The sequence below is a fragment of the Physeter macrocephalus genome, chromosome 12 (genome assembly GCF_002837175.3).
Source record: "Physeter macrocephalus isolate SW-GA chromosome 12, ASM283717v5, whole genome shotgun sequence".
Lineage (NCBI taxonomy): Eukaryota > Metazoa > Chordata > Mammalia > Artiodactyla > Physeteridae > Physeter > Physeter macrocephalus.
The window spans coordinates 78097132-78111274 of record NC_041225.1 but is presented as its reverse complement, the minus strand read 5'-3'; the positions used below and the strand labels follow the sequence as shown (position 1 = coordinate 78111274).

Sequence of the window (14143 nt, the reverse complement as noted above, 5' to 3'; positions counted from 1 at the left end):
AAATGTATAAGATACTATTTAGATAAATAGCATGTATTTTATTTACTAACAATATTAATTAAAATATTTAAAAACTTATGGTTTCATTTGGCTCTCTCTTACAAACTTAAATTCCCGTTTCTGAACTAATTAGAATTGACTTCTTATGGATCAGGTACCTTATCAGGTGAAGAAAGAAATTACAATGGACAGTCAATGCGTTAAGAGGTCAATACAGAATAGTAAAATCAATTTGCATTGATTAGACAAAAGGTCCATTTTACAGAGCCCAAAGGATTAGCTTTTAAGTGGACATCTTTGAACTATAAGACATTTTCAACTAAGAGGTATAAGGAGAACAGCATTCTAAAATAGTAAGAATTAAAAAAAAATAAGCATATATAGTAAATGCCATAGTTAAGCTAGCTGATGTTTATTGATATTATGAACCATGCTTAGGATTACTATATATGTAATTCATTTAAAAGCTTTATATAAAGTGTGAAAGTGTTGCATTTATCTCATATGCCGGAATCTTTGCCTGATTATTCACTTAATAGGAGCTGGAATCTTAAGAACTATAGCAGACTGGACAGTTACATATTTGTGTTGACATCAATTAAATATTAAGGTAAAATTTAGAGTATGAACATGAAAAATCAAAATGATAGATCTTTCTCAAACCTCTTTAACTTGCACATAGTAAAATGTAATGAAATCATTTAACTAGTTATATTTTCCATTTAACAGACATTTAAGCTTACAGACAAAAGTTAAGACAATTTTATGTTTAATAGCAAGCATAACGATGATCTGAATTAGGGTCCTTAGGTTTTACATGACTATTGGCTTCTGACTCTAAGGCATTTATTTGCAATTCCTGTAGGTCCTTAGTCAGATCACACCTAGTGAGACCAGGAGTGTATTACACTCTTTAAATCTCTTTGACAACTGACACCTCAAACACCTCATTCGGCCATGGCATCTCTTACCTTCAATGGCTAGCATTGCCCGCAATTCCCGATTCAGCAGCTCATATCGTCGCTCTAAATCATGTTCTTTTTCCCTAGGCAAGTTGCAAAAGTTCATCAATATGCTAATTACTAAATCATTAAACACTTAAAAGAACCTTTAGGTTACATTGATTTTAGGACTCATAACTGACTGTTCTCTTTAAGCCACTCAAAACAAATGATACACAAACCTAAAACCTTCCTCAGGTTGAATATTTAATAGTGCTAGTTTCTCCTTCAATTTTGAATTGCACAGAAGTATATTTTAATCTGTGGATAAGTAGCCTCAATCTTCAATGCTTCTTGTATTAAGTGCCAGGTATAAGGTTATTTTGTAGAATATTTGTCATAGTTCGCAATAAACACTTTTTTGTCTAGAACTCCGTGTGAAAAGAGTACAAGAAACATGAAAGTACCACCAGTGAAAATTTAATATAGAGACAATTAAAAAGGCAAGATTAGTTAAGTTCGCCACTTCTTCATAACTCCTTTATCAAGTTCAGGCATGGCAGAAATGACAAAAATAGAGGTTTTCACTAAAATAAAACATGTACGCCTGCTTCTTCCCACACTAGGTGGCATAATATAAGAACATTGTTAGTGATAAAAAGCAACAAGCATTAAGTCCTATGTGAACTAAATGCTAAAGACTGAAAATGCTTACATTTGGTCTAGTCTCCATTTTACTGTAATTCTTGCAATCATAAAAAGGTCACTTCTGTGTAAATTATTAATCTTTTATCCTAAAATTTAGGGTAACATCATTTGTAGAATACAAAGTTACTTTTGTCCTTATTAAGACTTATTTTAATTTTTAACTGAAAATTTGATGTTAAATAAACTTCAATTTTATTTCTTTTCCCACTAAATATAAACCAAACATCCTTTTTGTGCACAAGTGATTTCTTAAACACAAAAATTGTTTATATTACTTGGCTTTCTATATAATAAATACACTTTTTCAGTATCTAACACTCTAAATTTCTTACTCTTCAGATAAAAATTGGTTATATACTACTTTAAATTTTATTTTTATATAAAATATAATCTCTAAGGAAAGAACAAAAATTAAGCCTAATAAGTATGAAACCCCCAAAAAAGACAATGATGGAAAGCCTAAGATTCATCAATGTTGTAGGAAAAACAAGCAAAGTCATAAGTACTTACAGGAGAGAGAGCTGGTTCATTCTCCTTATTAAGGCGTTTTTCTTATTAACTAACATAAACCACTCCTGCATCATAGCTTCTTCTTCTTCTGTGTTCCTTCCTATAATTTAGGAAGAGTTATTTCTTATTCTACTGACATTTACAAGCCAAATAATAGTTCAGCACAAGTGTTTTGTTTCTTTTCTTTTTAACACAAAACATATTTTAGCTACCCCAACAGTACAAGTTAAACTGTTTATAGCAATATCAGATTAAAGTCCGAGGCCTGAAAAAAGAAATCAATATTTAAAAATTCATAAGCCAATCTCTAAAGCTGCTATTATTCAGCTTGTATATTTCGGTCCCCCAAACATATTTACAGATCATACTAAGTACAGTTAAAAAAAAAAAAAAAAGTGTTCCAACTTTTAAATCCTCCCCACAGGCTAACTTGTTATTATGTTTCAGTGAGGAACTCGTGGTGCTGACAGACATACGGTCATGATAAAAATAAACTAATTAATTAAAAACCACATTAAAAAATCATTATGAGAATTATAAGACTACCAGTAAGGTCAGAGAAGTCAATAGATTTTGTGAGAGCTTCCACCTCTAACAACTTGCTTTTTTTCTTATTTTCCTCCCCCAAAGCAAACTAAAGGTATACATACATATACCATTCCAGAACTCATCATCCCTAAAAGGGTAAACACTTGCAAATTATTTTAAATATATTGTAAATGACCAGGCTACAAAAATACTTAGAGCTATCTGTGGAAAAACATGATGAACATAATAATGTTCAGTAAATGAGAAAACATTTGAGCAGAGAGATGATTTAAAATTTTAGATGATAAATTTACTGATTGTACATTTAAAATTCATTTTCCCTAATATCCATTCCATCATCTGTACCACCCCTCCCCTCAAAAGGCCAGTATATCAAGGATTATAACATATAGCATATATTTGATATTGTTCATGCAGAAGTAGGCCACAATCACACTCAAGAAAAATATTAATTCCCCAACCCTCTTCCTTCCTCTCCCTTCAAATTGTATCTAGTCAAATTTACAATTCTTTGACTTTTTTTTTTCTGAATTTCGCCCATGATTGGTTTATTGTTTTGCTAGACCATTATTTAATACTTCAGTCCAACTTCTAGATAGATTCATAGGGTTAACTTAAATATCTACTAAAAATTTAAATATCCCAGGCGAAGACTGATAGCCTAGTCAATTTCCTAAGTTTTATTTTCTTCTTAAGTGAGATATTTTTTTTAACTTTCAAACACACTACTAGTTCATTAAAAAATATTCAAACAATACAGAGGTATAATTGAGTAAAAAGTCAAGGCCTCTTTCACCACCCCCACCCTCTCCAATTCCCCCATCCACCTCCCTTCTGCAGAAGTACTATTGCAGTTTAGCGTATCTTCTTCCAGACCGCATACGTAGCTATGTCTATCACATACAGGTATATACCTTATCTGGACACATACAGGTTTCTTTAACGTTAGGACCCTGTGATTTGTTGTTGTCATGCTGTTTGAAGATCTACTTCATTCTTTCTTAATATTGCATAAATTATGGATGAACCATAATTTATTTAACTGTTTCCACATTAAGAGAAATTTGAAAAAATCTTTAGAATGAACATCTAAAATAAAGAGCTAATCTGTGTGCAAAAGATTAAACATGTATTTCTGAGCATCCCTGTAAAACAGATATCTGCTGTTCATTATTAGGGAAAATAGTGAGAGGATATGTGCTTTCCTTAAAGTCTGTTAAACTTTATGGTATGAAGCAGATCTAGGATAGATTCTTTGAGTATGAACAAAAGTCTTTATTGTTTTACAGCATTTTTAATCTCTCTTTTAGGGTAGCTGGTTTTGTATTCACTTTGGACCATGTGATGTCTTGACACTGGTCATGTGATATAGGCTGCGATAGGCACAAATCCCTGGGTAGCAACAAAAGACGAAAGAGTAAAAAGAAAAAGCTGAGAAAAAGCTTGCAATTTGGAAAAAGGCCAATTGTACCCTGGTGAAGGCCTTTTTGATCACTGAAATGACACATGTGTGCAATATTAATAGGTGCAGTTTTTATGATATTTTGTTTTCTGATTAAAGACTTAATTCTTGCATTCATAACCTAAGTGGTTTCTAAAAATATACACATATTAAAACTTTGTTTTGAGTTTAACCTAACCTGTAATTGAGGCTTTCAGGCAATAAGACTAGAAGCAACTAGCCTATTTTTAAATTAGCATTATTTTCTTCAATGGAAGACTGCTTCCTTGAGAATAACAATATTGATGTGGTACTGTGTTATTTTCAGTTTAACTCATGCCTATGATTTCTACATAAGAATAAAAGATCCACCTCCCCTAACTGTTAGGAAATGAGAAGAGTCTCATGTTTAAAAAGGGAATAAGCCAAACAATAAGAAATATTTAAAGACATATTATTCAGTGCTACATAGATTATATAAATTAACTGAAAAAAACATATTTGAGGTTAAATCAACTCTGTATCACTAACTCCTTATCTGAGATAGTACACAGTGATGGAAATCTATACTTAGCCCAGTAATAAAAAAATTAAATTTTCTTCTAATACATCATTACACTATTGTTTTTAGGGATTTAAAATTTTTTTAATTTAAAAAGCTTTTAAAAGCCAGTAAGTTGAACCATTACAAATTAATCCTGACTTTAATAACTGGTTAAAGACCCCTTTAGCTTTATAAGTAACAAAAAATATTAAAGCCTGTGATCACAGTGTGCTTTTCTCATTTCTCCTCTAACCATTTGTTATTTAATCCAATACTAGTAATCCAATTTGTCCATCAGACTTTTAAAGGGCAGAATGCAACTTCCTCAGCTTAGACACTTTTCAAAGTACAATATATTTTTCAAATGAATGCTGGATGTTTCATTTTTCCCAACTATTCCTAGCTCTAATGCATGAGGAAAAAAAGAACAAGATGAACATTGTTCATACTGATTAAGTAAGAGCTCATTAAAGAGCTGTCAGTGCGGTACTTTGAATATGCATGAAGCATATAATCAGATCTAGTACCGTCACTAGAGGAGAATACGGTAAGTACAAAGGATTGATTTAATTACTTAGAGTGGGCTGTGGTGGTAAAGCAGTCTTGTTAGTGCAAAAAGAAAAAGAGGTTGTATTCTGGCACTGTTAGAAAAAAGGCAGTTTTAGCTTCTGACACAATACATAATCTCAGAATAAAGCACTTTACATTGTAGCTTAAAATGAAGATTGTCATTATTTTATAAAATGGCCATAAATCATTTTATCTTGTTTAAACTCACCTAGTTAACTACCTCTCTTTCAAAATTATCTTTAATTTGTAATCACAACTGCAATTTTATCACCTTAGAGTCAATACTGATACTTTAAATCTTAAATTTTTTTCAGTTTTATGAACTGAAAAGTTCAAGACCTATATTATTGAAGACCATTTTGAAATTTAAAAAATGAAAAAATACTGCAGTTCAGTACACAGTGACTAAAATGTGAAAGCATGGCTGGGTTGTTAAACTATATTTTAAAACAGAGTGCCTCACGTTTATTATAAATATACTACCAATAAAAACATCACCTTAACATTTTAAAGTATTGACTAATACAGTCTCTGGTAATGTCTTTTTCTACTTTGTTTCCTTAAAGAATTCTGTTTTTTATTTTGCCTTGTGGAATGTAACGTCTTTCTGACATCACAATCTCTTATTGTCAGTTTTATCTTTTAATCAATTATTATAGCCGAGTATGATTTATAAAAATTATTAAATAATGAAGAGTGATGAAAATAGCAGGAAAAGTAATATGTAAATGTGACTTCAAATCATTCTTCCTATCACATAGTTAACAAAAACCATTTAACACAAAGCAGCATAATATAGCACTACATGTAGTATAAATACTTAATAAATGTTGGTTGACAACTGCCTTTATATTCCATCTCCTCCTTCCCAAAATGATTTAAAGTTAAGATTTAATTTAACTTAAGAATTCATTTCTTCACCCAGGAATATGTATGTAGTTTTCATTTGTTTTTTCCAAAGCAGCATTTTCAATGTAAATTTTAAAATGAACAAGAGGAAAGTGATGTTAATGAGTTATATTTTCAAAAACTGTCTATTAGTTAGCCTTTCCTAATTAATCTTTCACCATAAGCTTATTGTCTATTTAGAAAGATATATTTTCAGACAGTGCATTCTTATATAAATGCAAAATAAGGAACAATACAGTTTTAGCTGAAAAGAAGAGGAATTCAATGGGAAACAAAGAAAACACAGAAATGAAGGCACTGTTGAAACATATACACAAATTCAAGATTTTCTACTATGAAAACATTAAATAATGCTGAAATCTTGCCATAGTTCCATAGTGGAGATGGCTGACTAGTGATCACATATGGCCCTTAAAGGACACAACGTAGCAAAGACAAACCAAACATAAAAACAACAAGTTGCCATTACAAATTGTCCCTATGGTATGATTACACATATATGATGACCTCTGAAAGATTTAGTATATTACAATAGAGATACACATGAAGGTATCCAACTAACTGATACTGGACAAACATATTTTAATAACAAAGGAGGTGAAGTCTGGTAGATTTACTTAATGGATGAGAAAGATTAATTTACTGCAGTTATATAGGGTCATGGACACATGAACTCCAAAACCAACATCATTACAGGACTCCAGTGCTCCAGTTTAGGAAAATATTTTAAGTTTAGGAAATAGAGCTTTATTATGAAAACAAATTTTACTATATGAGCAAACAGTTGATAAATGTTTCTACACTAACAAAATCCTCTAACAGCAATCAATGTATATGAAGAATCTCATAATCCTTATTGATGTCTTCAGCAATTGTCTTAAAACTATTTGGTCAGCATGATATATTTGTTATAGTATTAAGAATATAAACTTTGGGGAAAAATCCTGTCTCCTTTTGTTGAAGTAAAATAAAAACTAACACATTCTCTCAAAATAAACACATCTTTTATTTACCCATTTAGTAAAACAGAATGTGGGGAGAGATTCAGGGCAACATCTCTCTACAGATAAATTTTGACAGACTTCTATGGACATACCTTTGCAGGAGGAGGTATAGACAACTTCACCAAAGCTCTTCCTCCTTAGACTTATACAAAAGAAAATGCTATTTCTAAAGGCCAGAAATTAACAGCAATCTTCTTGTGCCAACTTCTTAACAGAGTCTGAACAGACTTTTTATGCCAAAGGTCAGTGCTTAATTTCTCAAAAGGTAAATTAAGCACAAACTTAATATAGTAAAAAAATAAACTAAAAAGTATGAAAGTTATCATCATGGGAAAATTCACAACCAATAAAATTCTTTATATTTACTTACAGCCTAGTATACTTAAAAAATTACATGTGGGATGGAGTTGCTTCCATAACGTTTCAGTGCTCTTAGCTTTTAAAAGTTTTAATATGACCCACATTTCAGGTAATGCATGACTATCTTGACTGTTGACAGATAGACATTTGGCTGAAGTCAAAACACTCAGAACAGAACTCTGAAACTGTATTTATTTTTCAAGTTGCATTTAACATACTTTTGTAAAATGGGATAAAATAACAGTGAGTCACTTTCATATGCATCATTCAACCAAACAGACTACTGTCTACTTGGAGGATCAACTGGGCATCCTCCAATAAGGGGAAAACTTGAATTGTGAGCCACACTTACAGATGGATAGCTTCCCCTGCCAGTCTCCCCTTTCTTGAAGTCCCCTTTGTTTGGCCTGCACCTGGCAGACTCTTCTCTACCCCCTCCCTCTCCTAGAGCCTTCTTGCTGTCATGTCATGGAAATGACTTTAGAGAGTGGCCCTAGAAGTGACAGAGATATTAATGTTAAAGATGAGCATTAAGAGTTGAATAAAATTATTTCTGGAAAAGTGGGAGTGGAGAGAAACAATATTTCTAGATTTATGTATTTTAAGATGTGATTTTAAATACATATATAGATAAATTAAATGTTACAAGAGATATTACTAAAGTTTTATATATTGAAGAAGGTCAAAATTTCTGGGGGAGATCTTCTCATTGGGAGAACAGGGGTTTATCTTTTTTAAGGTCATTTGGTCACACAGTTTTTTATGTGGTGGCCTGGGAACTCAATCCGTAATTTAAGTACTTTATGGAAAAGCAACTGACTCAGAAATGAACTTTAGAATAAAGACCTCTTATAAATTAAGGACTACCTTTATGAATGTTTACTTACATTAATTCTGAGAAACTCCTGCGGATAAGACTATAAATTCTGGTAGGGCCAAGCATAATTTATAACTGTATACCATCTATAGTTTCTGTGGCTGGTTAGGTCTGTCGTTTGGAATACGATGCAAATAAGATGAACATTGAATCTGCATCTCAAACGGCTTTCTTCCAGTTCAGTTAAAAAAAACTGACTGAACCCTTTGATCTTAGACCAATTAACCTCTCTAAACATCAGTTTCTCCTTCTCTGTAAGTATAATCATATTACTTACCTCATATGGTTGATGGAGGAATTAAATGAGAAAATCTGTGTAAAGTCCTTAGCACAGTGCCCACAACTAAAAATGCTAGCTATGATGACGATCATGAAGAGGGTGATAATGGCACGTGCGGCACTGAGCCACTAGAACTGGAGATAGAAAGATGACCAAGATGTGGTCGGTGACCTCAAAAGGGCTTATCCATCTAGTGTGGAGACAGACACATAATCAGGGATAGCTGAGTGAGGATAATTTTCTAAACAATTCCTTGGACACAAATTATATTTTAAATCTTCGTTAGTGATAACAAAGTCTATAGTTAGTATAATTAGGATGTCATTGGTCATAAGCGAGATAGGTGAAAAATGTGGGTGAATAAGCAGAAATTTATCTTTGCAGCTGGAAAAACAAAGTGAATGCCCTTTTGGGTCAGCAGTGTCACAGTTGCATACAAAAGACAGCCATAGCTATGGTGACACAATAATGTGGTTGTGCTCCAGGTAATGACAGTCTAGTTATTTGCAATGGGTTTTAGAGATTGAAGAACAAAGTAGATCATGAAATACTACTTAATATCCAAAAATGAAAGAGGTAAATTTTAAGATTGAAAATTATAGACTAATAGAACACATCTAAAAGTTTACTAGTTATCAAAATAAAGAAAAAAAAAGACAATTTGAAGCACAAATTGATATAATTTTAAGAAAAGAAGGCCCTCAACAAGAAAAACCAAATATTTCTAAAGCAAAAAAGCTTCACCGAGATAGTAAGTTTTCATCATTTTTATAGAGAGATTTTGATGTTAAAAGCAGAGCATCATTAAATCGGCTTACAAAGTTGGCAATATAGATAAAAAAGATGATTTACTAAATGCCAGGTGAGAATGAGATTTGATTTTGTTGAAAGTTTGGAAAATACATATAATTTTTAAAATACAGAAGGACAAACCAGGCAGATATGCTCCAAATAGGCTTCTAATAAAAAGTTTCTATCAGCTACTCTTTTAGGTAACCCTGTGCTGCTTAAAGTCTTTAAATGTCCTTAAAAAATCATACCAGGGTGTCCCCAGAGCCTCCAGTTTCCAGTAAGGGATGAGTTCAACCCCCAATCCCCAGTGTGTTACACACACAGTAACTTCCTCTTCCTCCCTACACCTTGTTTGATCATGCTTGGGGGTCAGGTAACCAGGCAACACTGCGATATATCCTTCCTCCTTATGTACCTTCTTAAAAATCTTTATTCAGTGAGGGAGAGCTGAAGGGAATTAGGCCTATCCCCTCCTAGCCTGCGGCCACATTCATTCTCTAAACAGAGAAGCCTAATGAAAGCAGGACACTGCAGAGCCATCTCCAGCAGTCTTTTAACTTGCACACAGCTTCAACAATTACACAACATTTTAAATCAAATGTAACGAATGTTGCTTTTCAAGACCAGGCCAGGTGACTAGCGTGAGTTTCAGCATTATACTACCTCATCCAATGCCCCTTAACCTCCCCGGTGGAGCCATTCTCTTCACCAGGACACAGAGACATTCATGATGGACTTGCGTCCACAGTGCTGCTTCCTGAAGTCTTGGAAAGAAGAGTGTCTCAAAGATGCTCTATGTCATATATCTCCCTCACCAGATGACTGAGAACCAATAACTTTCTCATAGACTTGGAATAATAATAATAATGATAATTATGATAATAACATCAAATATTTAATGAGGTTATATAATTTACCTAAAGTAATAGTTAGTGGAGGAACTAGGCCTCAAATCCAGGCAGTCTGTCTTGTGAACCACCATTCTTAGTCATCCTACTTGACACTCATAGGTAACCAGTCTTACCAGAATGGGCCCTTTAATTAGAATTCAGGCCAACCTTGACAAAGCCTTCATAATGGCTCTGATGAGCAAAGCAGAAAAAACAAAGCAAAACAAAGCCCCAAAACAGAAAGCAAACCTTCCGACCTCTGATAAACAAACAAGTTCATCCATTAGCAGAGGTGATTTTGTTTACTCTTCCCATGTAGGTCACTGAGACTTAACAATGATCTCAGAGCGGTACATCAAGGGGTGTCAAGGGGAGTCAGGTTTTCTTCCTATGCAGATATGTCTATATGATCCTTGAATTACAGGTTGGTGTATGATGTCGTCAAGAAACAGGGGATTCCAGGGATACCTGTCTACTTCTTGGGCAACTACAAGCTATGCTGATTCCATTTGAGCATTTGAGGCATCCTTCAATGAAAATGGCCAAATAAGAATACTCTGCCTGAATGGACTTGAGGACACGGGGAGGGGGGAGGGTAAATTGATATGAAGTGAGAGCGCGGCATTGACATATATACACTACCAAATGTAAAACAGATAGCTGTTGGGAAGCAGCTGCATAGCACAGGGAGATCAGCTCAGTGCTTTGTGACCACCTAGAGGGGTCGGATAGGGAGGGTGGGAGGGAGACGCAAGAGGGAGGGGATATGGGGATATATGTATACATATAGCTGATTCACTTTGTTATACAGCAGAAACTAACACAACATTGTAAAGCAATTATACTCCAATAAAGATGTTAAAAAAAAAAAAAAGAATACTCTGCCTACCATGATATCATCAGGGTGCATTCAAGTTCCACCTCTGCTCTTTAAAAGCTGTGGCAATTTGGGTAAATTATTTAATCTCCCTACGCCTCAGTTTCCTTATTTGTAAAGTGAAGATAATAAAACTACTTCATAGGGTCTTGTGAAGATTAAGTGAGTTAATGTATGTAAAGTACTTAGAATAGTGCCTGGTGTATAATAAATGCTATACAAGTAGTATAATGGTGGTTGCTATATTCCCTCCGTTTCTACACACACACACACCCTTATATATACAATACACACACACACACACACAACAGTACGGAGCTACATTCTTCAAGCTTCAGGATCCTCCCTGCTGTCTGATTCCTAGGATTACCGATGGGAGTAAGGCATGGTGACTCCTCCTGGCAAGATCTCACAGTTTTTCCGACTGCCTGTGCAAGCACCAGATAGGCCTACTCACAGAAGTAAACATACTGGGCAACTTGGTGCAAGTCTTAAGATGTTAGTGCCATTGAGCATGACATTTCTAATATCTTTACATATCTACTTTACTGGACCAATCAACCAAAATGCATCCTACCATCATTTCATATTTTTAATTCCCCTTAAGTATGGAAGCCCAGCAACTACCCATTACCCATTTTTCTTCTCTTAAAAGAGCTACTCAAATGCAAACCCTCCAGGAGACAGTCTCCTTTCCAAGGTTACACATGTACTGTGAAGTCTATTCCAAAGGTTCTCTTGCTAATAGCAGTTCCTTCAGTCAGAAATTCAGAGAAAATAAAAATCTAATGTGACTCAGAATCTCTAGAAGTACCAAAAATAATTTTCAGATTTCTCCTCAACTTAATTCCCAGGACATGTTCAATTTGCCCTTTATCATGATATAAATTTTTAGATAACCTTTTGACTGAAGAACACCATGCCCCCCAATACCCCCTCTCAGATTCTGGCATAAGTCGTATGAGCCAAGCTCCAGCAGTTAGTTATATGTCCTTCTGTTGTGTTGTATATCCTCACCCTTTTCTTCAAAGCTACAGCTCACTTAAAAAAGGTCAGAGCAGGGGACTTCCCTGGTGGTCCAGTGGTTAAGACTCTACGCTTCCACTGCAGGGGGTGTGGGTTCTATCCCTGGTTGGGGAACAAGGATCCCAGGTGCCATGCAGTGCAGCCAAAAAATTTTTTAAAAAAGGTCAGAGCAATCACATCTAAAATACAATCTAGGGACTTCCCTGGTAGACCAGTGGTAAAGAATCCGCCTTCCAATGCAGGGGACACAGGTTCGATCCCTGGTCAGGGAACTAAGATCCCAAATGCCACGGGGCAACTAAGCCTGTGTACCACAACTACTGAGCTTGAGTGCCTCAACTAGAGCCCGAGTGCCGCAAACTACAGAGCCCAGGCACTCTGGAACCTGTGCGCCACAACTACAGAGCCCATGAGCCCTGGAGCCTGTGCACCACAACTAGAGAAGAGAAAACCCGCACGCCACAACTAGAGAGAAGCCCACACGCCACAACAAAAGATCCCGCAAGCCTCAACGAAGATCCCGTATGCTGCAACTAAGACCCACTGCAACCAAAAAATAAATTAAATAAATAAATAATAAATCTTAAAAAAAATAAAATAAAATAAAACACAATCTACATTCCCACCCAAAGTCATGGTCAACTCCAAATCTATTTAGTCCTCATGATGTTCCTGTTAATATTATATATTTCAGAATTCAGCAAAATTGATACCTAGTCTATGCTGACAATTTTGCAATGTTCAGTATAACTTTCTTTAACCTTTTACTTAGATTCAAAATAAGCACATGAGTCAAAACAAATAGTATTAAAAGTTAAAAATTTTTGGCTCCCTTTCATTTTATCCTCATGAGAAATTAAAATATTTTTGACTATTTTAATAATTTATTTGTGGTAAGTTATTCATACCCCCCATACAAAAAACTATTTCTATTTTTTAAATCAATGACTTACATCATTGACTTACATTTTAATTTTTATTTTATTTTTTTACATCTTTATTGGAGTATAATTGCTTTACAATGTTGTGTTAGTTTCTGCTGTACAACAAAAAGCTATCTATTTTACATTTGGTAGTGTGTATATGTCAATGCTACTCTCTCACTTCGTCCCAGCTTACCCTTCCCCCTCCCCATGTCCTCAAGTCCATTCTCTACATCTGCATCTTTATTCCTGTCCTGCCCCTAGGTTCATCAGAACCTTTTTTTTTTTTAAGATTCCATGTACATGTGTTAGCATACACGTTTTTCTCTTTCTGACTTACTGCACCGTGTATGACAGACTCCAGGTCCATCCACCTCACTACAAATAGCTCAATTTCATTCCTTTTTATGGTTGAGTAGTATTCCACTGTATGTATGTGCCACATTTTCTTTATCCATTCATCTGTCAATGGACACTTGGTTGCTTCCATGTCCTGGCTATTGTAAATAGTGCTGCAGTGAATATTGTGGTACATGACTCTTTTTGAATTATGGTTTTCTCAGGGTATATGCCCAGTAATGGGATTGCTGGGTCATAAGGTAGTTCTATTTTTAGTTTTCTAAGGAACCTCCATACTGTTCTCCATAGTGGCTGTATCAATTTATATTCCCACCAACAGTGCAAGAGGGTCCCCTTTTCTCCACACACTCTCCAGCATTTACTGTTTGTAGATTTTTTGATGACGGTCATTCTGACCGGTGTGAGGTGATACCTCATTGTGGTTTTGATTTGCATTTCTCTAATGATTAGTGATGTTGAGCATCTTTTCATGTGTTTGTTGGCAATCTGTATGTCTTCTCTGGAGAGATGTCTATTTAGGTCTTCTGCCCATTTTTGGATTGGGTTGTTTGTTTTTTTGATATTGAGCTGCATGAGCAGCTT

General features: G+C 34.6%; 1 protein-coding gene across 4 annotated transcripts in view; it reads right to left on the bottom strand.

The window, feature by feature from the left end:
* Nucleotides 1-14143, bottom strand: part of EHBP1 (EH domain binding protein 1) — a 343347-nt gene that overhangs the window by 6715 nt on the left and 322489 nt on the right. For all 4 annotated transcript variants that reach the window (XM_007108111.4, XM_024133485.3, XM_007108113.4 and 1 more), the window contains 2 exons: nt 2160-2259; nt 972-1045 (listed from right to left, as the gene is read on the bottom strand). In XM_007108111.4, coding sequence (XP_007108173.2) covers nt 972-1045; nt 2160-2259 — 174 coding nt within the window. The remainder of the gene's footprint in view (nt 1-971; nt 1046-2159; nt 2260-14143) is intronic.